Source organism: Neurospora hispaniola (genome assembly GCF_033458365.1).
Source record: "Neurospora hispaniola strain FGSC 10403 chromosome Unknown B0T23scaffold_2, whole genome shotgun sequence".
Lineage (NCBI taxonomy): Eukaryota > Fungi > Ascomycota > Sordariomycetes > Sordariales > Sordariaceae > Neurospora > Neurospora hispaniola.
In genome coordinates this window covers 485,253-508,797 of record NW_026944407.1, presented here as the reverse complement: position 1 = coordinate 508,797, position 23,545 = coordinate 485,253, and the positions used below count along the sequence as shown (strand labels likewise).

Genomic DNA, 23,545 nt, shown 5'->3' with positions numbered 1-23,545 from the left:
ACGCCTTCAAATTATATTTAATAATTTAAATAACAATCTAATTAAAGAAGAATAAGAAATATTTATTTATATTCTTTACAATTATAAAATAGTTTTTATTTAGGATTTTAATTACATAGGGAAAATTGAACCTAACGTTTTCCCTCCCTAAAAAATTAGGACGGTCCTACATTCAGTATAACAATATAAATTAATTCCAATACTAAAGGCTAACTATTAAAAAGTCTATAAATTATTGAAGGATTAAATCTAGCGAAGAATATTAGAAGACAACTATATTACTTACTAGAATAATTAATTCCTAATTTTTAAGAAAGATAGTAGCCTTCGATTAATTAATAACATTCAATAAATTAACGCTATTACTTTACAGGATTCTAATATCCTTCTTAATTATAGAAAATTTAATAAAGAATTCGGAAAATTTAAAATACTTTCCCTCCTCGACCTTTTTTCTAAATATAACCAAATCCCTCTTAATAAAAAGAATAGGAATATAATTACTTTCTAGAGTATAATAGGAATAAAAAGAATAACTATACTACCCTAAGGAGGAACGAACTCCGTTACTTATTTTTTTAGAATAATAATTAAGATATTATATAATTTAATTCCAATTATTTATTAACCCTACCTAAATAATATTTATATTAAATTAATAATTATAAATTATAACGGATTTAAAATTAAATTTAAAATACAAAAGTATATTTTTAATTACTTAATTAATATTAATAAAGTCTTAGTTAATATCGAACTTAATAGCTATACTATTATAGCCGGAAAATTCAAATAGTATCAATTAGAAATTAAATTCGTAAGATACTTCTATTTAAAGAATAATTAACGACCTTCTCCTTTCAAAATATTTAAAATCCTTCAGTAGGAGGATTATAAATTTACTAAATAGAAGGATAAAGAATTCTAATAATTAAGAACCTTCCTAGGGATTATTAAATATTACCGAATCTAAATTAAAGATTTTAGTACTATCGCTCAACCCCTATACGCCCTACTTAAAAAAAATAATAAATAGTAATAAATTAAAAATAAATAATTTACCTTAGAATATTTATAATATAAAATTTTATCTACTCCTTACCTTACACCTATTATTTATAATAATGCCTACTATAACGAAATTTTCCTTATAATAAACGCATTACTAATCGGTTGGGGTACAATCCTTAAATAAATTAACCTAGATAACTAATACTACCCTTATCAGTTTAAGAGTAGTATTTAATTAAATATAGAGAAAAAATATAACGCTACTAAACAAAAACTTCAAGGGCTATTTTATACTTTAAAACAATTAAAACGCTATCTATTCGGTATCTACTTTATTATTAAAATTAATACGCAAATTATAATATATTAATTAAATAGTATAGCGTCTAATATCCTAATAGTAATAATTATATACTAGATTACTTAAATCCGACTATTTAATTTCAAAGTTAGATATATCCTTAGAAAAAAGAACATTGTTACCGACAGCCTTTCCTATATACCTCCTTTAATAGTAGATTAGCGGGATAAAACTAATAAAGAAAATATTAATAACTATATAGACTAATAGATTTATATAATTAAATTTAATAGAATACTAAACTAAGGGAAGAAAACCTAGGAACCTTTAAAGGGTCGTTAAATTTATAATTCTCAATAGATTATTAAATACCTTTAAACGTTAGAACTACTTACTAACTTAATTACCGAATAGGAATAATAACACTTTAAAACAGAAGTTTTAAAGTTCTTCTTCTAGGAAGGAGCCCTATAATTGCAACCTATATATACTAATTAAATACTATACAAATTTATAAACAACGATATTAATTGCAATATCGTCTTTCGTAAATATTATAATAAAATTAGCTATAAGGGAAGAAAAGTAATTTAATATTGTATTACTAACTTCTATTAATAGAAGGGCATTTATTCCTATATAGAAAACCGTATTAGGTCCTACCTAGATTATTAGAAATAGAATCCCAAATAGTTTATTAATACTTTTCAATATACTAATCCATTATTATAACTATTTTATAAATAGATATTAAATATCTAATATATACTAAGCAAGAATGGAAAAAGGATAAGGATTATTGAAGCGCGAAATGATTTCACTAATTACATTAAAGTAGATATCCTCCCTATAGTAAATTTAAAATATATTATTCATTTTATTAAAGTATAAATTATTTATTAATAGGGCTTTCTTTTATTAGTTATTATTAACGGCGGATCGGAATTCTATAAAAATTATAAAAAATTATTAAGGAAATTTAATATTCCTTTTATCAAGATCTCACCCTACAACTCCAAAGCAAATAGGGTAAATAAAATTAGACATTTCCCAATTATAATAGTACTAATAAAGATTATAAATGGTATAGGATCTAATTAAAAACCTTAGCTACTTTACATCCTATTTACAAATCGGACTACAATCCGGGGAAATTATAGTTTTACTCCCTTTTATTTTAATTACAAATATAATCCTATTTTACTAATTAAATTTAATTTACTTTCCTAGAGAATTATACAATAGAGTAATATACAGGACAATAAATTACTAAAAGCCCGGCTCGATTTAATACTTACTAGAACCTGTTTACTCTAAGATAGTAAATATAGATTTACCCTTACAGCCGAACGAATTTTTATAATATAATAAAAGGCCGTAAAATATTATAATTTAATAAATAAAGGAAAGATTAGACTCGATATTATAAAATTACAAATAAGGGATTTAATATTAATTTATAACTATATTCGATAAATTAATATAAATTTAGTCCAAAAATTCACCTATCATTAGTTTAATTTATTTTATATTAGAAAGATTATTTCCAAATACAAATACCTTTTGAAAACTTTAGACGGAATTAATATTATAAACCTTTACCCAATTAAAAAAATTAAAAAATACTTTTTATATAATAGTATATAACTAGAACTAAATTGTAATATAATTAAATAGGAAACGCTTCCTTTACTATACCTAAAAGAAACCTTAGAAGAACTTATAATTAACAAAAACACCGCTAGAAAAATTATAAATTATATAACTAAATAAAATAATAGGAAGTAAATATATTAAATAGTACAATAGAATAATAGGAAATTTAAAATTATTTTACCTAAGGGGAAGTCTAAAGATTAGAAACCAATATATAGGCTAGGAAGTAAGGAACTCTAATTAATTTATTATTTTATACGAAAGGAACCGAGTAGATATTATTATTCCTTTCGAAGGGAAAAAAAAAATAAAAAGGATTATATATTATTATAATACTAAGAAATATTCCCTATAGACTTCACTTACCATCTCCCTATATACTATTAAATTTACTTTATTCCTAATTAGTAATATATAAGAAATTAAAAAGAAAAATTAAAACGTTTGAAGATATTTGAAATAATTGCCCCTACTACCCCTAAAGAAAAATTTTTTGTACATTTCCTATACTAGAATTCCTATTCTAAAATACTACGCAAATATATTAATTACTTTATTAATTTTTATATATTAGAGGAATCCAACCCTAGACTTCTAATATACAATTCCCTTTCCTATCGAAGATATTCAACCTAAAGCCTAATTTTACCCCTAAAAAATAGTCTAATACAAAATTATAAAGGAAGAATATTAGTTACAATCCAAACTTCCTAATTATTATACTATCTAGCCTTAAATTTATTAGAATTACTTATTTTAAAAATAAATTCCAAAGAAATAAAGTTCATAGTGTATTCTTTAATTATTCTATAATACTACATATAATTACTATAAATACTATCTTTAAAGCTAGATAATAGAAATAAATAATATTCTACAAAAGGACTTATAATTACAGCCCGTTCAAACTCGTTAAAGGTACCGCGGAATATTAATACATATTTTTTTTAATATATCGAAACGCAATAATTATACTATAACGAATTATTAACAAAATTAATAGAAAATTAATTAATTAAATAAATATACGTACTTTTTACTAAAAATTTAAATAATTAACGCTTTTAGCTACTTATTTTATTAAGCTATATAATAGGTATAGCAATTAAAAGGTTAACCACCCTTAACGTCGACCTAAATTAAATTTAATACTATATTAGAGAAAATTATTATTTATCTAACCTAATTTAAAAATTGTCCCTTAGCCTTAAAATTATTAAATATTTATAAGAACGTTTTTTAATAATTAAAGAATCCCTATAAAAGAATAAAATACAACGTTTTAAGAGGGTAGAGTACAGTATAAATTCTTAAATAAATAATAGTTAATTTTATACCCTCTATTAACGTATAAATTCCCTAAATAACATTTATAAATAAAGGTCCTAATCTAATTTATTACCAAATTCGTAAATAAAGAAATTTATAAACTTTAGAGCGGTTATTATATTAAATTTAATAAGAAATAGAATAGGGATAAACTAGCCTAGAAATATTATTATACTACGGCCGATAAATATTATTTTTATAAGTATTTTAATAAGTATTAATTAGCTAATTAATAGTAGCGGAAGGAAGAAGTTGTACAGGATTTGCGTATTTTTAAAGTTAGTTAGAATTATAAGTAAATATTTTAATAGTAGGTATTTAATGTAGAAAGAAGAAAATTAATAGAATAACAGGGAATTAATTAGAAAAGGAAGGACATAAGAAGGGAAACCTAATTGAGGGAAATAGATTTTTATACCCTAATAGTAAATTATTATTAATATTTAATTTATTATTTATTATTTTAAGAAAAGGTAATTATTTAGAGAAAATTTACTATTTTAAGTAATTATTAAAGTCACTACAATTATTAGAGAAAGAAGAAATAAAAAATTCCTACTACTTTAAACCTTTATAATTTGCCGCCTTTACCGCCTAAGTACTCGCTTTAAAAGAATAAATAAATTAATTATACTAAAAGCAAACACTATAAAATCAAGTATTATATTGCTAATTAAGCGAGTAATAGCCTCGAAAAAATATTTTTAATATTTAAATTTAATAATCGGATAATTTACGAATTATTTATATAATACCCTCTTCCCCCAACCTTTTCCCTACCTTCCTTTTCTTCTCCTTATAATAACAATATTAAGAACTTTAAAAACTTTTAAAATTTTTTCTTCTCTATTAAAACAACCCTAATCTAGTACAACCTACATCGTTAATTCTTTTACTATATACAATTCAATACGTTTTGAAATATTAAACATCAATTTTAATTTTTTTTTTTCTAACGCCTATAGATTAATTACTCGTACTATTACTTTATTAATATATTTTTTAATAACCGCATTTCTTCCTATAATAAAGTTTAAATTACTTTAAATAATAATAATGTAGGTAAATCTAATAAAACTGAAGGTAAAAAGCCTTAAATTACTTTAAATCTAATTAAGGCAATAAAATTTAATAATATTAATAATAGACAACCCTAATAGCCTACTTTTATTTATAACCTTCAATTTTCACAAAGGTATAGTAGAGTACCAATCTTCAACCAATTTAATAAATAGGTAATTACGCTATTATTAAACTTTTAATTTAAATAGATTTAAAAAATTTTTAGAATAATATTCAATTAGAATATTATTAATCGAATACTTTAATTAAATACTAATATTACACCCGAATTATTAAAGATTATATTTTAAAGCTTTATTAATTAATATATTTAAGATTATTAGGGATCTTTCCCTAGTTTATTAAAAATAATCAATAGATAATTGAATATTATAAGAATAAACTAACTACGTAATTAGATACTAAAGTATAATAATAAATATAAAGTTTATAAAACATATTTTAACCCCCCTCGAAATCCGAAATTAAAGAATAAATATATATTTCTCAATTATCCCCAGCTAAGCGGCACTCAACTAAATTAGCACTTTAATCTCAGCCTACCTTATAATAAATTAAATACTAACGAACTATTCAGTAAATTCTTCCGCTTTAAATTATAATTTAATTAAATAAACGCCTTCCTATTAAATAAAAATAATTTTTATAATTAGAAGCAATTTATAGTACACCTAACTAACCTTTAATATAGTATTAACAAATATACTTTCACCTATACTAATAATCTAATTGCCCTACTTCTATAAATAATTAAAAAGGGATTAAAAATAATCTTCGTATTAAATAAATATATTTAATTAAATAATACTAATAAAATTCTAAAATATATAATTAATTCGAATAATATTAAATTATTTATAAGGGAAAAAAGGTTTTGGGTAATCCCTATCTACTTATAAAATATATATTTCTCGGTAGCTATCTTTAATTAATTGGCAGGCTAATAAAATTACTACAATTTTAATCTATATAGTTCTATATTAAAAAATATAGAATTAACCTTAGTTTCGTTATTTTAAAGATTTAGCGTTTGGGGGGTAATAAAGTCTAACCTAAACCTTTTTATTCGTTAGATTAATTTTATTACTTAAAAATCCGATTAAATCTATAGATTAATAATGGTAGAAGTTGTACGAATAAAATTAATAGAATATAATTTAAATTTTTGGATACTTGTACCTAAAATTTAAAAATAGAATATAATATTAAAGGAATATACAATATTTAAATAAGAATAGAAAAAGAATATTATAGTACAATAATATTAAAGAATAATCTATAATATTTTATAGATAAAGTAATAATAATTTAAAGGTTTACTTAAGAATCCTTTAGGAGAAGTATTATTTATAGTAAATAGTAAATCTAATAATATCCTCTCCTAATAAAGTAAATATATATACGGTACTAGAGAAAAGCCTTAGCGTTTTATATAGTCTAAGGATTATATTATTTAAATTAAAGAGAACTAATTATAAAGGTTCGAAAGTATAGAGATCTTTCCTTACTATTAATTATATAATAGCCCTAATACTATAATTAACCTTCCTCTATTCTAATATATATTAATTAGACTTATTAAAGAAAATAGTAACGAAAGTTCTTTGTTATTTAATTTTTTATTGTTTAATTCTTCCTCTCCTATTTTTATAGTACAATAAAGAGAAGTTAGAAGATTAATTTCTTCTTTAAGCAATATTTATTTACTCCTAAATTCTTCTTAAAATTCGATTCTAATTCTAATTCTACTTCGATAAATTATAATTTATTCTTAGAACTTAAAGATAACGAATTAACTAGCCTCTACTTTAATTTCATTTCGTCTAATAGTATTATTACTTCTCAATTCTTATTTAATTAGGAAACGAAGCGCTTTTATTTAATTAATTATTAATAATTAAATACGCCGTAACCTAACATTAACTATATCTAACCCTCCTAGGGAAATTAGGGCTCTTTCTATTAATATTCTAATAAATTGTATATAATTATAAACTCCTCTTCTACCTAAAAATATAGGAACTTTTAAATTATTATTAGAAAATAAAATTTTATCGGTTCCGAAAAATATTAGCCTACTAAATACCTTGGGATTACCTATAAATTTCGTACAAATATTTATTTAAATAAGGAGGATTAATTAGTTATTAATCCCTTTAAATTTTAAGAGGCCTTCGAACCCGTTTATTCCCTTTAATTCCTCTTAATATAGGCGTATATTATTAAACCCTATGCCTATATTGTAGTAAAGATTATTTCTAATATCCGGATTTAAGAGTTTTTACTCTGCTAGAGAAACTTCTATTATTAACTAAAGCCCGGTAGTTAATTAATTACAAGTAGTAATACTACTTAATTTTAATTCCTATAAATTTATAGTAAATTTTTTAGTCTATTCTATTCGCCACATAGAACGCAATTTGGACAACCTTCCTAAATATAATCCTAATAACCCTTTTTAAATTATAACGGAATTTAAGGGAAAAATTTAATCCAAATATTCGTTTAAAACTATAAAGACCTTTATAATTTATTAGAACGACCTAGAATAATATTATTCGGAAAATAAATAATTATCTCCTTACTAAAGGCGTTAGAGAAAGATATTTAATTACGAAAGGTAAGAGAAGATATAAGGGTAATAGAAATAATAGAGGAAGGTACTAATTATATATATATATATATATATAAAGGTAAATCTACTTAAGGGATTTATTGTAAATTCAAAGGGAAGATTTAATTTAGGGTAATATATAAGAACATATATATTAATTTTCAATAATAATTTTTTTTTCAAAAATTTTTAAAATATATAGGATTAGGGAAGTACTTTCTAAATTAAGTAAACCTAGATAGTTAGTATAGAAAAAGAATAGAAAAAGAAGGAGATCGAACATAAGGAAATAGGATAGAAGATTAATAGAATATTAACTTTTCGTTAAACTAAATAATCAATTTCTATTTCTTTAGTAATTCTTAGTTATACAAAATTAATTTTTAATACTCGCTAATCATTTATCTTTATTTATTTAGTATACTAAATAATCCTTTATCCTTCTTAGGGAAATGCTTATTCGTATCCCTATTTATATTCGAAAGAAAGATACAGAAAGATCCGATAGTTACCCTCGTTTTCCGGCGAAAACTGAATATTAAGCTATTCAACAAATACGTAACTCCAATAAGTCGTATCTAGCTTAATACCTCCCATCTCGACTATTCGAAAAGACTTGAAAATTATCTACTACTCTACTTAATTAGACAGCTAAGAACTACGGTCCTTATATATCGTACTGGTCGTGGTAGTGTTAGTATTATTATTGTGGTTTTCTCGCCATTTCACTAATACCTATATTATAATTATAATTTCGATTTAGAAGTTACTAGGTATCTACCTAGTTACCGTTGGGTAGTTAGAAATAAGGATATTATTGCTAGTATTATTCGCTTATCTCTTTAGTTAAAAGTAATTATTTTTAATATTATTATTATTATTAAGGCTGAATTCCCTACTATTGAAATTAAAAATTAGGACGTAATTAATATAATTAAAATTTATAAGATAAAGGAGGCTAATCCTCTTTCGCCTATTTAATTATTTTTTAATTGTTTGATTATTACCTCCGGAATCTTCTATAAAATATACTGTTAGAATAATTAGAAAAATAGTAAAATCGCGCGGGTCTTTTGGACTTACAATTAGTATATTAAGTAGTAGAAGAAGAACCTAGAAGTTTAGGTGATAGATTGTACCTACAAAATCAACCGGTTCGATATACCTTTACTATAGTTTTATAGTATAATAGCTATATATATAATTTTTAATTTCGAGTATTATTTATTAAATAGTAAAAAAGAGGAAGATTTTATATAGGTACTAAGAGTTATAAAGGAGATTCTTATTTTATACTAAATCCCTCGCCCTTATATAACTATTATTAACTATAATTAGGTATTTAAGAATATATTATATATTAAATTCAATAACGTTCAATACTAAATTTATATATAATACGTTATAAAGAACGTCGCCTTTAATATACGTAAAAAATAGGAAGGCTCTTTTAAGGGTACTATACTTAATAACTGTGGTAGTACTAGTAGTTATTTCCCCGACGAAACTACTATTTAGAATAATTTAGCAAACTAAAATAACCGCTTTCATTACGTAGGCATATAACTTTTATTGTAAAATAATTGCGTGTAATATTTTAGTTCTAATATTTGTAATACCTACGCTGTTAATATTAATAGTAATTCTCCCTCCAGTGAGTGTAAGTGGTTTAATAACGTAGATAGCTTCCTTTTAATGTAGAACGCTATTATTTATATTAATATAAAGGATATATTTAATAAGGAATAGAGAATTTTAATAAAAGAATTCAACGATTAATTAGGTAAGTTACCCTTCTATTATAATTATTTTTACTAATTGACTGTATTTTTTATAATATTAATCGAGTATTTATATAATACTTACTTATTAGTCTAATGCGAGTTTGCCTATTATTAGATTAAGAGATATTGTAATTTTAATATTCGAATTACCTCTCGAATAGAAAGCTCGTATAGCATTTTTAAATGGTTAATTAAAAACTATTTTATTAATTTAAATACTCTTTTAAATATTATTAATAAAATCTTTATAAGGTTGAAGTGTAATTATATTGCTAACTATTAAAATTAGATTTCTAAAAAGGTAGTTAATTATAACTATCGAATAATAAAGCGCCTTTATTACTTAATTGGCTTTATAGCGCTTAATTTAATTAATAAGTAAATTAATCTAGTAATTAATATTATATAAAGGGGTAGACCTAATATTAGTTATACTTTTTACTTCTGCTGTTAATATAGCTTGTCTTATTAGTATAAATTTTATATATTAATCTAGCGCAATATATAACTCTCCTTAAGTAATATCGATAAATATTAGTATTTTAAAGAATAAATATATATTTAGTAATATTATTTTTATAAGAATCCCTATACTAATAATATTGCCCAACCACCGTCAGCTCAACTCCTTACCCTTTACAATAAAGATAACCCTAATCGTATACTATTAAAGTATTAGTAAATATAAGTACGTAATAACGCCCAATTTCTACCTAACAACGTATTTAATACTCACAACCATCGTAATACTTCTATTTAATACAATCCCTTATATAATACCCTATCTAATAAGAGGGTAAAGACTGCAATTATAAAGAAGCCTACACTTATTTAGAAGGTAATATAATTAGAGCGACTAGTATTGACGCAATAGGAGGGTCTAATAATAATTTCAAATATATAAGAGAATAGCTTTAATACTATAATTACTATGTAGATTATTTAGAGTATACTTTCTAATATACAACTGCCTCCTAATACTACGTCCGCTATAGTTAGTAAGGCGGTTATTAAATAGAAGAAGACGAAGGCCGCCTAATATAGAGAAATAATTATCTAATTTTAAAGTATAACTACTAATTTATATTATTATCTATATAAATCTCAACCCTTTAAAATATCGTCTTTTTACGACTATTATATAAATTTCTAGCATTAATTCTATGCCGTGTGTGTTGTGCAGTACTAGGTACGTATCTGTGGCTGGTTTTTTGACTATGCTCTACTGTGGGAGATTTGGCAGGGATCGATATTGCTAAGCAACTAAACGAGAGACTGCCTTCCAGACTGCCTGCTCTTTTAGGTTAGAGATAGTCGGTCTACTATGAGAAGACAGTCGATTTACTGGGAAGGAGCCTGGCGGGCCCTGTTTTCCCGCAGTGGCAGTGACTCAATCAACCCTGGCAGCCCATCCCGCAGGCCATGCCCGATCTCGCCCTGGCCCGTATAAAACAAATCTCTCCATTATCCATCTTCAACTTTCTCATTCTTTGTTTTCCATAACTCAACGTCCCCTTCACAAAATGGCCCCTACCGTTCTCCACCTCCGCAGCGAGACCAAGCATCTCGAGCACCGGTCTGCGCTCACCCCCGCCACCACCGCCGAGCTCATCAAGGCTGGCTACATTGTCAACGTCGAGCGCTCCCCCGAGCGAATTTTCGACGATGAGGAGTTCGAGAAGGCTGGCGCCACTCTGGTGCCTGAGCACAGCTGGGTCGATGCTCCCAAGGAGCACATCATTGTTGGCCTGAAGGAGTTGGAGGAGAAGGATTTCCCTCTCAAGCACGTTCATGTTCAGTTCGCTCACTGCTGTAAGTTTTGCCACGTCCGGCACTTTTTGGTGGCCAGGAGAATCATTGCTGACTCGAGACAACACAGACAAGCAGCAAGCCGGTTGGGAGAACGTCCTTGCCAGATTCCCCCGCGGTGGCGGCACTCTTCTTGACCTCGAGTTCTTGGTTGATGAGCACGGTCGCCGTGTGGCTGCTTTCGGCTTCCATGCTGGTTTTGCCGGTGCCGCCCTTGCCCTCGAGGTGTGGGCTTGGCAGCTCAACCACAGCGAGCCCTTCCCCGGCGTCGAGAGCTACCCCAACGAGGATGCTCTGATCGCCGACGTCAAGAAGGCTGTCAAGGAGGGTGTTGAGGCGGCCGGCCGTCTTCCTCGCGTGATCGTCATTGGTGCCCGTGGCCGTTGCGGCTCCGGTGCCGTCAGCGCTCTCAAGAAGGCCGGCATCCCCGATGAGAACATTCTCGACTGGGATATGGCCGAGACTGCGAAGGGCGGTCCTTTCAGTATGTTTTGGAACCAGCACACCCCTAGGACTTACCCAGATCTGGAACAAAAGTACTGACTACCATCACAGAGGAGATCACCGACAGCGACATCTTCGTCAACTGCATCTACCTCACCAGCAAGATTCCCAACTTTGGTATGCGTATTCCCTCTCCTTTTCCCCCTTTTTCTCGGGGACAAAGTCACTACAAAGCCGGAAATTCGGCTTTACTCTTAGCCTGGCCCACATCCACATATTCCAGCCTCCAGCAACAACAGCCTTCCCCTCACCAAAACAAGAACCGGGAGCACCCTCACTAACAAAGTACCAGTGAACATGGAGTCCCTCCAGGTCCCCGACCGCCAGCTCCGCGTAGTCTGCGACGTCTCCGCCGACACCACCTCTCCCTTCACCCCGGTGCCCATCTACACGGTGGCCACGACCTTCGACAAGCCTACGGTTCCTGTCGACGGGCTGACCTCCGGTCCTCCTCTCTCCGTCATCTCCATCGACCACCTCCCCTCGCTTCTGCCGCGCGAGGCTTCCGAGGCCTTCAGCCATGACTTGCTTCCCTCGTTGCTTACGCTTAACGACTGGCAAAACTCGCCTGTCTGGGCGAGGGCGAAGCAGTTGTTTGATGAGAAGGTTGCTACTTTGCCGGAGAGTGCCCTCCAGAAGTAAGGCCTCTCTCCTGAAAAAAGAAAAATGAGCACGGGCGGAGGAAAGTACGGACTTGATCGCTTTTATGAGGAAAAAAAAAAGAAAGGGACGTATGCAAGGACCGAAAATTTTCAAAATAAAACGAAGCATAGAGAAAAAGGAGAACGGATGTGAAACAAAATTCAAAAGACACTGTACATGACAGAGACTAGAAGGAATAGCTCATGAAGATATGACGGACGAACTAAATCAATAGATGTCGGCAGACGACTTCATTCTTAGAAACAGGTAGAAGTAGAAAAGGGCAGTGTCAAGAAAGGCACGACAGTAGACTTGGTCATTTCACTCTACTAGGGAGACTGTTCACGCAAGTATGAATATCACATATTTGGACATTGGAAATTCTCCAAGCACTATTACTTTAGTTTACGATGAGGGTCTTCAAGAATAAGTCGGTTTTGTTGAACAATGCTGTTGAACATTTCGATAATCATCCTTTTTCCGTCCGGAAAATACCGCAAAATCATGACATTTATCTTCACAATTGTCCGGGCTCGAATTCTCCTCTGACTCCATAGAGTACGGAGAACAGCGCGAACCATGAACATCGCAGAATCATCACGCCACTGGCAAAAACAGCGAATATCATGATTGTATTGCAGAGGATGAACGGCAACAACTGACGATCGCATCCATGATCAAGTAGCCAGATGCAGATCGCGTACGGGGATGCGTCGATACACGAACCCACAAAAAGAACACACACACAAACGCAAACGAGCACATGAATAATTCAGGACAAGCGAAAAATGGTGTGATCCATCAAGAACAAGTTCCTTTTAAATTCCGGGCAACGTCGCCTATCGACGTGCTCAAGCCTTCTCTTTTGCAGGCTGTATCTATCTGCGTTCTATATATCGCACAACCATCTTGATTTCGTGTGATCCCTCAAAAAGTTCCCATTCAACAATCCCATGATATCGCCACCGAACTCCATTGCAACCCGCATAACCCTTTTTGAAACCCAATCATCCAAATCCACCGACCATTCGGGAATAAAAAGCTGAAGCGTTTAGGCGTAAAGCTTCTTCTCATAAGACTCCATGTTAACGCCGCCTTCCAGCTGGGCGCTAGCAGTGCGGATCTCGAAACGAACAGTGCCGTTCTCGACACACTCGTGGAGCTCCTGGAGGCTGGTCATGCCGCAATCCTGCAGAGAGTGTTTCAACCCAGCAGCAAGATAAGGGACGAACTTGTTGATAGATCCTCTGTGAGCGACAGCGCCAGAGACACCCTGGGCAACGAGGATGCTGTCACCCTCAGAGAAGTAACGAGCGGTACCAGCGTTGCTCTTCTGGGCGTCCTTGCCACCACCACCGGCCTTCTTGTCTTGCATGGCGTCGATGGAACCCATGCCGCGGTAAGCCTTGACAAGCTTACCCTCACGGGAGACGAAGGAGGTACCGGGAGATTCGGTGGTACCGGCAAGGAGACCACCCATCATGACAGTGGAGGCACCAAGAGCGAGACCCTTGACGATGTGGCCAACGTTCTGGATACCACCATCAGCGATGCAGGGAACGCCGAAGCGAGCAGCAAAAGAGGATACGTTGTAGACAGCAGTAGCCTGAGGACGGCCAACAGCCATGACCTCCTGGGTAATGCAGGCGGAGCCACTGCCCATACCGATACGAAGACCGTCGACACCAGCAGCGATCAAAGCAGCAGCCTGCTCGCGGGTAACAACGTTACCGCCGATGACATCGAGATCAGGGAACTCCTTCTTGATCCACTTGATCATCTCAATTTGGTACATGGAGTTACCCTGAGAACTGTCAAGGATGACAATGTCGAGGCCAGCGTCGACAAGCTTGGCAAGGCGGTCCTTGTCCTCGGGACGGGTACCAATAGCAGCGGCGCAGATGAGCTGCTTGGAGTCCTTGGTCTTGGAGGCAAGGGGGAAGTGAAGGTTCTTGGTAAGATCGGAGCGGGAGATCATAGAGACAAGATTGCCCTCCTTGTCAATAATGGGGAGCTTGCCCTTCTTGGACTGGGCAAGGATCTTGTTGGCTTCGAGAAGATTGACACCAGCGGTAGCGGTGATCAGGTCCGTAACCATGACCTCCGAAACGGGCTTGTCAAGATCAGTCTCGAACTGAATGTCGCGGTTGGTGACGATGCCAACGAGCTTGGAGCCAAGGTTGCCAGATTCTATATGAAGCAAAGTCAGCACGAGCTCCCAGAAGCGAGGTAAGAATTGTGCTGCAAAAGGTTTCAAAAAGTAGGGTCCAATCAGGATTTTCAGTGTATTTGTTTCCTCATGACACATAGGTCGATATGGTGGAACGAAAGTTATGATTTATAGGTTTATCATCAGGAGGACCAGGGGAAAGAAGAGATCAGAACGCGGTGGGAATGGAGTCTTACCAGTGACCGGGAAACCACCGAAACCCCACTTCTCCTTCAAGGCCTTGGCCTCGCCGACAGTGGTGTCGCGGGTAATGACGACGGGGTCGAGAATGAAGCCGTTCTCGTAGCGCTTGACCTTGCGGACCATGTCGGCCTGCTCGTCGGGCGAGCAGTTGTGGTGGATGACACCGACACCGCCCTGGAGAGCCATGTGGATGGCCATCTCGTGCTCGGTGACGGTATCCATGGGAGAGGAGACCAAGGGGGTCTTGAGGGTGATACGCTTGGTGATGGGCGAATCGAGGGTGACGGCCGAGGCAGGGAAGCCAATGTAACCCGGAAGGAGCAGGAAATCATTGTAGGTAAGGCCGCCCTGAAGCTTGGAGTCCATGAGGTCACGGATGTCGAGGCCATCGCGACGCTCATACTCCTTGAGGACCTCCATGGCGGAGGTGTGGTCAAGAAAGGTGTTGTTGCCGTTTACTGCCATTTTCTGCAATCAATGAAGATGAGAAGGGCAAAATGATGCAAGGGCAAGTGATGTATATTAAAGACAAAGGGTTGATTCTTTGGGGGGAAGCCAGCGACGGGTATGTAGTGGTTGGATCAGCCGACTTTTCCCCCCCCAAGAAAACGAAGAGGAAAAGACAAGATCTGGGAGTTTGCCTTCGAAATTTTTTTTTATGGTCCAGACCCTGCAGCCCCCGGCCGCGGGGCTTTCTGCCGGGCGGTGGGTGGTTTGAAGAGGGTCGCATGTGGAGTATAGCGTGACTCGATGAATTCCCTTCCCTCTGTGTCACTATCATTGGGCTGTGGGAATTAGCCTACGTTTATGTTAAGACCGGACTTTTGCATTTCAACTTCAGTCTGGCGCTGTGAAGAAGCAGCGCCGATTTAACATTTCATCTCATGTCAGTCATCTCATGTCACTTCCATTGCTGTCTATCTCTGCAGATGAATTTCGATTGCCGTTTTCCCAGTCGGGAATTTCTCCGTTGATTCAGTTTCTCTGATCATCCTTCGGATTGCTTCAGCGGAGGCAAGGAAAGAACATCATGAAGTTGTCCTGAGTCATCCGAGTCCGGCTGCCTCGCTGACTAAACCTCGCTGTCGACTGTCACCAAGTACATACTGCCTGCCTCCGGCTCAAGACACAGAGAAATTCGATGTTTCGGCCATGTTGGAATTCGGCGGACCTGGCTCCGCTCGCTCCGTTGTGCGGAACGTCCGTGCGGCAGTTTCAAGTTTACAGTTGCGCCCATTCGGCCCTTGCGGTCTTTTGTAGGACCGGCAGCGGGACTACAAGTAGGTGGATGAGGTCACCCGCCAAGAGGATACCTAGGGTAGGTAGCTCGGGAGGGAGCACTTGGCTCGAGCTCAATCTGGTCTCAGCGAGCTCGAGCCTCCCGTCGAGGTCTCCCCTCGTCCCGTCTCTGGTTGCTAGGGCGGCACAGGGCGGGCAGGCACATGGGATGGTAAACAAATGGGCAGCAGCTGCAGGGCAAGTGCAACGGGCAGGGCAACCACCGTCCACGACAGGCCACCACAGGCAGCCAACCACTGCCGGCCGCCGCATCCAAACCTCGTGTTCCCCTCCATTTCCCAACCGCCCACTTTCTTCTTCGTCTTCCAAGCACAAGTGGAGGGCGGGTACTGCAAGTCACTGGACACCCCCCATGTCCGTCTCGCTTCTCCAAGAGCCTACAGCCCGCCAAAGCCGCCTCGCACTTGCCTTGCCTCGCCTTGCTTGCCATTGCATTTTCCAAAGTCCCGGTTGTCTGTTTTGTTTTGGTGCAGGAGAGCAGACGGAATGAAGCTATTCCCATCATAGTGTCTTGATCATTACATTTTGTCTCGTAGGTGTGCCAGTTTCCCTAGAGATATCGATTCCTTCACGTGCGCTGCGCGCAGTCAACCTTCCATTTCCGAACTCGACCCACGAGTGAAGAGACAGATCGGAGCCGGTTAAGCGCCCGCGCGCCATGTCCGCCAACTTCCAACTGCCATCATCCACCACTCCGTACTTGTTGGTTAAGTTTTAGGTTTTAATATATCATCGCCCTCACTATTCGTCCCGTACGCATGCCCGATTCAGTTCACGCCTTTCGCGCCCCCCAATCTTTACTCGCTCTGACTAGGCGATAGTGAACAACCGTCGAGTCGTCCCCCCGACCACCCGCTTGGCACTCAACTCGAGCCTGATCTTCGGCCTGCTCCACACTCACGGCAAGACGAGGGACGATCCGCGCAACCGCATCGCAAAGCCGCTCGCTCTGATGTGGCCGGCGACCCTCGGTCTCTACGAAACGATTCCCGCGTCCAAATCCTCCTTCCTCCGGTAGCCTCGACAACTCGCCCAACATGTCGTCGTACAAACCACACCCCCTTCGTCAGACACAGACCGCCGACTACTCGGTTAATAGACAGTCCTCCACCACATCAACATCATCATCGGGGTACTCGGCCTCTTCCATAGGACAGTCGGATATCAGTCGACCCATTAGCTCCTTGTCTACAGCAACCAGCGTCTACTCCCAATATGGACACAAGCGGGGCCAAAGCGAGGCGAGCCGGCTACCCCCAAGCCTGTCTGGTGGCTCACACACCCTCCCGTCCACGCCGACAAGCGACAATATCTACAAGAATGCCCGCCAGTCCCTCCGACCGACATCTCAAGCCTCTACGGGAGCAGCGCCCGCCAGCAGCAGCATATCGACTGCGGGTTCGAGAATCGCGCCGCGAACGCCCACACCAGGCCACCACGATCGTGGAAAAAGTGTCGACATCAGCAAGCTGTCCATCGGAGAGTATGGGACCTCAACTACCCATCGCGAACGCGGTCAGAGTCTCGACAACGGCAAGCCTCTGGCGACTGAGCGCCCACGGATATCGCCTACGGGAACTGTTCATGAACGTCTTGCAAGCTTCGATGTCGGCAAGTCCTCGGTACCGGAACGTCCGCGGATATCGCCTACGGGTGCCCTCCACGAGCGCGGTCATAGCATCGATATCGGCAAATTATCGATTGGCGATAATACACGTACTTCGTCAGGCATGTCTCCGACCGTGACATCGCCTCCGGCAACTTCTCCAACGACCCCTTCAACGCGAAGGCCGGCTTCCATGTTTCTATCCAGATCAGATTCTGTGCGTGGAGGAAGTGACAATGGGTCAATGGCTCTGGTACACGCACACTCGAGTCCCATTGCCCTCGCTCGTCCGGATCTGGAAAAGTTAGGTCGTTCATCGACAAGCCAACTCCGAACACTTTCTCAGTTCGCACAAGACGGAACGGCGGGAGAGCTTGCCATGATATCTCCGTCGCAGGAAGTTGTTGGTCTTCGCGGACGCCGTAGGTTGCAAAGAGCTGACAAGTCTGTAGCGGCGCGTCAAAAGAATGGCGGCTTTGGTTGGGAGACGAAGTGGATGGACAAGCAACGGCAGTTTCTACAGGCTTATGAATACCTTTGCCACATTGGTGAAGCGAAGGAATGGATTGAGGATATCATACAGCGTCCGATCCCCCCGATTATCGAATTAGAGGAAGCTTTGCGAGATGGAGTTACTTTGGCCGAAGTGGTCGAATCCCTTAACCCTGAAAAGAAGTTCCGCATTTTCCGCCATCCTAAGCTTCAATACCGCCATTCAGACAATATCGCCATTTTCTTCCGTTACCTTGATGAAGTCGAACTTCCCGACCTCTTTCGATTTGAGCTTATCGATCTGTACGAGAAAAAGAACATCCCGAAAGTTATATACTGTCTCCATGCTTTGAGTTGGCTTCTCTTCCGGAAAGGAATTGTCGATTTCCGCATCGGGAATCTGGTCGGCCAGCTTGAGTTTGAAGACCATGAGCTGGAGGCGATGCAGAAAGGCCTCGATAAGCTGGGGGCTAGTATGCCTAGCTTCGGCAATATGGGCGCCGACTTTGGAATTGAGCCAGCTGAACCCGAAGAGACGGAGGAGGAACGCATTGAGAGAGAACTGGCCGAAAACGAAGAGGCCATTGTAGAGTTACAAGCTCAGGCCAGAGCGGCGCTTCAAAGGATACAGCTTGGCTACACTATGCAACATCTGTGGGATAATGAAGACTGGATCATTGATCTCCAGTCTCGTATTCGTGGTGACTGGGCTCGCCAGGTGGTGGATTACAGGCTCCAGATGAAGAATTTCGCGGTCCAGCTTCAAAGCGCAGCGCGCGGTTTCCTCGCCCGCTATCGACATGCAGAAACAAAGGCACAAACAAGTTTTGCGATCGAGTTGCAAAAGACAGCACGTGGATTTATCGCTCGTCAACAATATGCACAAACATGTTTCACGATTCAGCTACAAAAAGCGGCGCGTGGATATCTTGCTCGTCGCCAGCGGACACAAACCGAGCAGCAGTTCAAGGGCAACGAGGATGTGGTCTTGCAACTCCAAAGTATGGTCAGAGCGGCCAAGGTCCGCAATGTGATTCGGGAGCAGCATTCACAGTTGGAGACGGCAGCGGGACCCCTGCGAGACATTCAAGCGACATTTCGAGGATTTCTGGCTCGAAAGCAGCTCGCCGTGCAATATGAAAAGACAGAGAGCGAAGGCGCTACGATTGCTCAACTTCAGAGCGCAGTTCGTGGTATGATATTGAGGAAGAATCTGGAGGAAGAAAGAGCATCCTTGGAGAGCAACATTGAAGCCATCACTAGTCTTCAGGCTGCTGTAAGGGCCATGAAAGCGAGAACTGAGGTTGATGCCCAGCTACAAGCCCTTGAAGGCTTTGCGCCGCAATGGACAGCCATCCAAGCTGCCTTCCGCGGCAAGGTTGCTAGGTCCGACGTCGATGCTACTAAAGAAGAGTTGCAGAAGCATTCAACTGAGATGGGCCTTCTTCAGTCCCACATTAGGGCAGCGGCAGTGCGGAGGGAGATATCAGAGCAGCTTGAAAGCATCGGGGAGACGGAGGATGCCATCATTGATCTTCAGTCCATGATCCGAGGTATGCTTGAACGTATGAGGTTATCGGACGATCTGGATGCTCTTACTCAGGAGACACCGAACATCATTGACCTTCAAGCACACATCCGCGGATGTCTTTATCGCAAGGAGTGTGGCGAGTTGTTGGACGAGCTTGCAGTCAATACCGAGGAGATCACCGAACTGCAAGCCCTTGCTCGGGCCATGTTGCTTCGGAGCGATGTTGCAATGGTCTTGGATGAACTGGAACAAAACGAGGAGTCTGTAGCGGCATTCCAGGCTGCTGCCAAGGCTTTCGTGGTCAGAGCCAAGTACGAGGAGAAGAAGCGCTTCTTCCGGGAGAACATGCAAAAGGTTGTCAAGATTCAGAGTTTCGTACGAGCCAAGCTTCAGGGTGAAGCCTACAAGAGCTTGACATCTGGAAAGAACCCACCAGTCAACGCCGTCAAGAACTTCGTCCATCTTCTGAACGACAGCGATTTTGACTTCAATGAGGAGGTAGAGTTTGAGCGCCTACGGAAGACCGTTGTCCAACAGGTTCGGCAAAACGAGATGCTGGAGCAATACATCGACCAGCTAGACATCAAGATCGCTCTTCTCGTCAAGAATAAAATTACCCTTGATGAAGTTGTCAGACATCAGCACAACTATGGCGGACATGCAAACAGCCTTCTCGCCAACAGTGTTATTTCAAATGCCAATCAGTTTGACCTTAAGGCTTTGAATAAGAGTTCCCGCAAGAAGCTTGAATCCTACCAGCAGCTGTTCTTCACCCTTCAGACACAACCTCAGTACCTTGCCAAGCTCTTCAGGCGTATCCGCGAGCAAGGAATAACGGAAAAGGAGTTAAAGCGGATTGAGCACTTGATGATGGGGCTGTTCGGCTATGCGCAAAAGCGGAGAGAGGAATACTACTTATTGAAGCTTATTTCCAGGTCGATAAGGGAAGAAGTCGAAGCATGTGCCGCTCTGCAGGATTATCTGAGGGGCAACTACTTCTGGACCAAGCTGCTCCAGAATTACACCCGATCCCCTCGCGATAGGAAATACCTCAGAGATCTCTTGGGACCCCTCATCAGAGACAACATCATTGAGGATCCAGCGCTGGATCTTGAAAGCGACCCCATGCAGATCTACCGGTCTGCTATCAACAATGAGGAGTTGAGGACCGGTCGGCCCAGCCAAAGACCTCTGGATGTCCCTCGTGAGGTTGCCATCAAGGATCCTGAAACCAGAGAGCTCTTCATCGATCATCTGCGGGATCTCCGAGAGATCTGCGACCAGTTTCTCCTTGCCCTGGAGGACCTGCTTCCTCGCATGCCTTACGGCCTGAGATTTGTGTGTCGGCAAACGTACGAAGCTCTCTGTCAGCATTTCCAGAGGGATCACCCGCAGAATGTGCTCCAGTTTGTAAGCAACTGGCTCTGGCGCTTCTACCTCCAACCTGCTCTCCTCAGCCCAGAGTCATACGGTGTCACGGAAAAGCAAATGAGTCCCCTCCAGAAGCGTAACCTCGGCGAGGTTGCAAAAGTCCTAGGCCAGATTGCATCAGGCAGACCATTTGGCGGAGAGAACATCTATCTCCAGCCTCTCAATGCTTTCGTCGCCGAAGCAATCGAGCGCTTGGCTCACATCGCAAATTCCCTCATTGATGTACCTGACGCTGAGAAGACATTCGACATTGACGAGTTCAACGATCTCTACGCCAAGAACAAGCCAACACTGTACATCAAGATGGCGGATATCTTTTCCATTCACAATCTCATCGCTGCCGAGTTGCCTTATCTGTGCCCGAGCAGAGATGATATGCTGCGCGAGATCATCCAAGATCTCGGTAACGCCAAGAATAATGAGAATGAAATGACCGCAGGCGGGTCCGCTGATATCCAGCTGTTCCTGACTCCCAAACTGCACGATATGGAGGATCCAGAAGCTGAGACTAAGGGGCTGTTTATGGAGACCAAGAGGTGCATTCTGTACATCATCCGGGTGCAAACGGGTAACAACCTGCTTGAGATTCTTGTCAAGCCAATTACCCCGGAGGATGAGCAGAAGTGGAGGACAGTTCTGCGCGAAGACTTTGGTGACAACTCGAACACCCGAGGCGCATATTCGGAGGCGAACATGATTGATGTTACGCGCATGAGTTACTACGACCTGAAGAGGACAGCACTCGAGAACATCCTCAGGTTGGAGCAGATGGGTCGTATCTCCAAGCAAAACTACTACCAGGATATCCTCAACGCCATTGCGCTGGACATTCGTACAAAGAGCAGGAGAAGGGTTCAGAGACAGAGAGAGCTCGAGGGTGTCCGTCAGACACTCGGCAATCTTCACGAGAAGGCAAAGTATCTGGAGCAACAGCGCAAGAGCTACGATGACTACATCGAGCAGGCTATGGCTACGCTGCAGAACAAGAAGGGGTACGTATATCATCACCATCACCAATGTCTCCCCCATCTCTGGTGGTTCGCATGCTAACAAGTCCTCACTTACCCCCACCTACAGCAAGAAACGTTTCCTTCTCCCCTTCACCAAGCAATACAACCACCAGCGCGAGCTCGAGCGCTCCGGCCGCGTCCCCAAGTTCGGCTCCTTCAAGTACTCGGCCCGCGCCCTCTCTGATAAGGGCGTGCTGGTCTCGTGGACGGGCATCCCCGAGCGCGACTGGGGTCAAATCAACATCACCATCTCGTGCGACGAGGTCGGCATCTTTAGTCTTGAGGGCAGCCGCGGCCACATCCAGATGCCCGGTGCCAGCGCCCTGGTGCCCATCGAGGACTTGCTACAGGCGCAATTCGAGGCGCATCAGTTTATGAATTTGTTTGAGGGGCAGCTGAGGCTGAACGTGAATTTGTTGTTGCATTTGTTGTACAAGAAGTTCTATCGGACTCAGTAAGTGGGGTGCGGGAGAGGGGAGGGGAGGGGGTGATTAAAAAGTAAGTGAGAGTCGAAGAGTAGAGAGTATCATGGAAGATTTGGGAGGAGGAGGAGGAGGAGGAGGGGAACTTTCTACGTCAGGGGAGGGAAGAGAGCATAGGATGGATGGCATGACATGCATTGATATCTCTCTCAGCCGGCTGGCTGGCTTGGGTTACTTACTCTCTACACAGTCTATCGCTTTGCATTTGAATGCATGGACGGATGGACGGACAGACGGTGTCTTATGGAGGATTAACAGTGTTGATGTTTGTCTTTGTTATTCGGTTGGGAGAAAGTTGTGAGGTTTTTTTTTATTTTTACCTTTTTGATTGATACCACCAAGAACTTTATTGGGTTTTCTTTTCGTTGTAGCCTAGGTTATATCACTCTTCCTTTTTTTTTTCCCCCCATTCATACTCATTTGTTGAAACTGGGTTGTTGTGCTACTCAAGCTAAGAAGATCTAGAGTAAAGCTTGCATCGCACTACATTCTATCGATGATGCAGTCATGGTATGGTATGCTATCTATAGCTCAACAGCTTGATATCC

At 38.8% G+C, this 23,545-nt stretch overlaps 4 protein-coding genes across 4 annotated transcripts; 3 read left to right on the top strand and 1 right to left on the bottom strand.

The window, feature by feature from the left end:
* Nucleotides 1-11,301: 11,301 nt before the first annotated feature.
* Nucleotides 11,302-12,733, top strand: B0T23DRAFT_401977 (Saccharopine dehydrogenase; the record flags this gene model as incomplete). The annotated part of the gene is made up of 4 exons (XM_062838630.1): nucleotides 11,302-11,590; nucleotides 11,658-12,071; nucleotides 12,143-12,208; nucleotides 12,384-12,733. The coding sequence occupies 4 exons, from the start codon at nucleotides 11,302-11,304 to the stop codon at nucleotides 12,731-12,733; spliced, it is 1,119 nt and encodes a 372-aa protein (XP_062694994.1).
* A 625-nt stretch (nucleotides 12,734-13,358) lies between these two features.
* B0T23DRAFT_372534 (inosine-5'-monophosphate dehydrogenase IMD2) lies at nucleotides 13,359-15,743 on the bottom strand. Its single transcript, XM_062836738.1, has 2 exons — nucleotides 15,140-15,743; nucleotides 13,359-14,923 (listed from the first exon to the last, which is right to left on the bottom strand). The coding sequence occupies exons 1-2, from the start codon at nucleotides 15,609-15,611 to the stop codon at nucleotides 13,785-13,787; spliced, it is 1,611 nt and encodes a 536-aa protein (XP_062694993.1). The 5' UTR covers nucleotides 15,612-15,743; the 3' UTR covers nucleotides 13,359-13,784.
* Nucleotides 15,744-16,041: 298 nt separating this feature from the next.
* On the top strand, nucleotides 16,042-17,229 carry B0T23DRAFT_63256 (uncharacterized protein). Its single transcript, XM_062841565.1, has one exon. The coding sequence runs from the start codon at nucleotides 16,288-16,290 to the stop codon at nucleotides 16,933-16,935; it is 648 nt and encodes a 215-aa protein (XP_062694992.1). The 5' UTR covers nucleotides 16,042-16,287; the 3' UTR covers nucleotides 16,936-17,229.
* Nucleotides 17,230-17,482: 253 nt separating this feature from the next.
* On the top strand, nucleotides 17,483-22,973 carry B0T23DRAFT_393057 (uncharacterized protein; the record flags this gene model as incomplete). The annotated part of the gene is made up of 2 exons (XM_062838048.1): nucleotides 17,483-22,497; nucleotides 22,583-22,973. 2 exons carry the CDS (start codon nucleotides 17,483-17,485, stop codon nucleotides 22,971-22,973), a joined length of 5,406 nt encoding a protein of 1,801 aa, XP_062694991.1.
* Between the last annotated feature and the right edge of the window lie 572 nt (nucleotides 22,974-23,545).

What these genes read in the sequence shown, in the direction of transcription:
- B0T23DRAFT_372534 (XM_062836738.1), bottom strand. Translation starts at nt 15,611, where the DNA reads ATGGCAGTAAACGGCAACAACACCTTTCTTGACCACACCTCCGCCATG. An exon ending in CGGTGGTTTCCCGGTCACTG is followed by an intron (nt 14,924 to 15,139) that starts GTAAGACTCCAT and finishes TGCTTCATATAG; the next exon opens with AATCTGGCAACCTTGGCTCC.
- B0T23DRAFT_63256 (XM_062841565.1), top strand. Translation starts at nt 16,288, where the DNA reads ATGTTTCGGCCATGTTGGAATTCGGCGGACCTGGCTCCGCTCGCTCCG.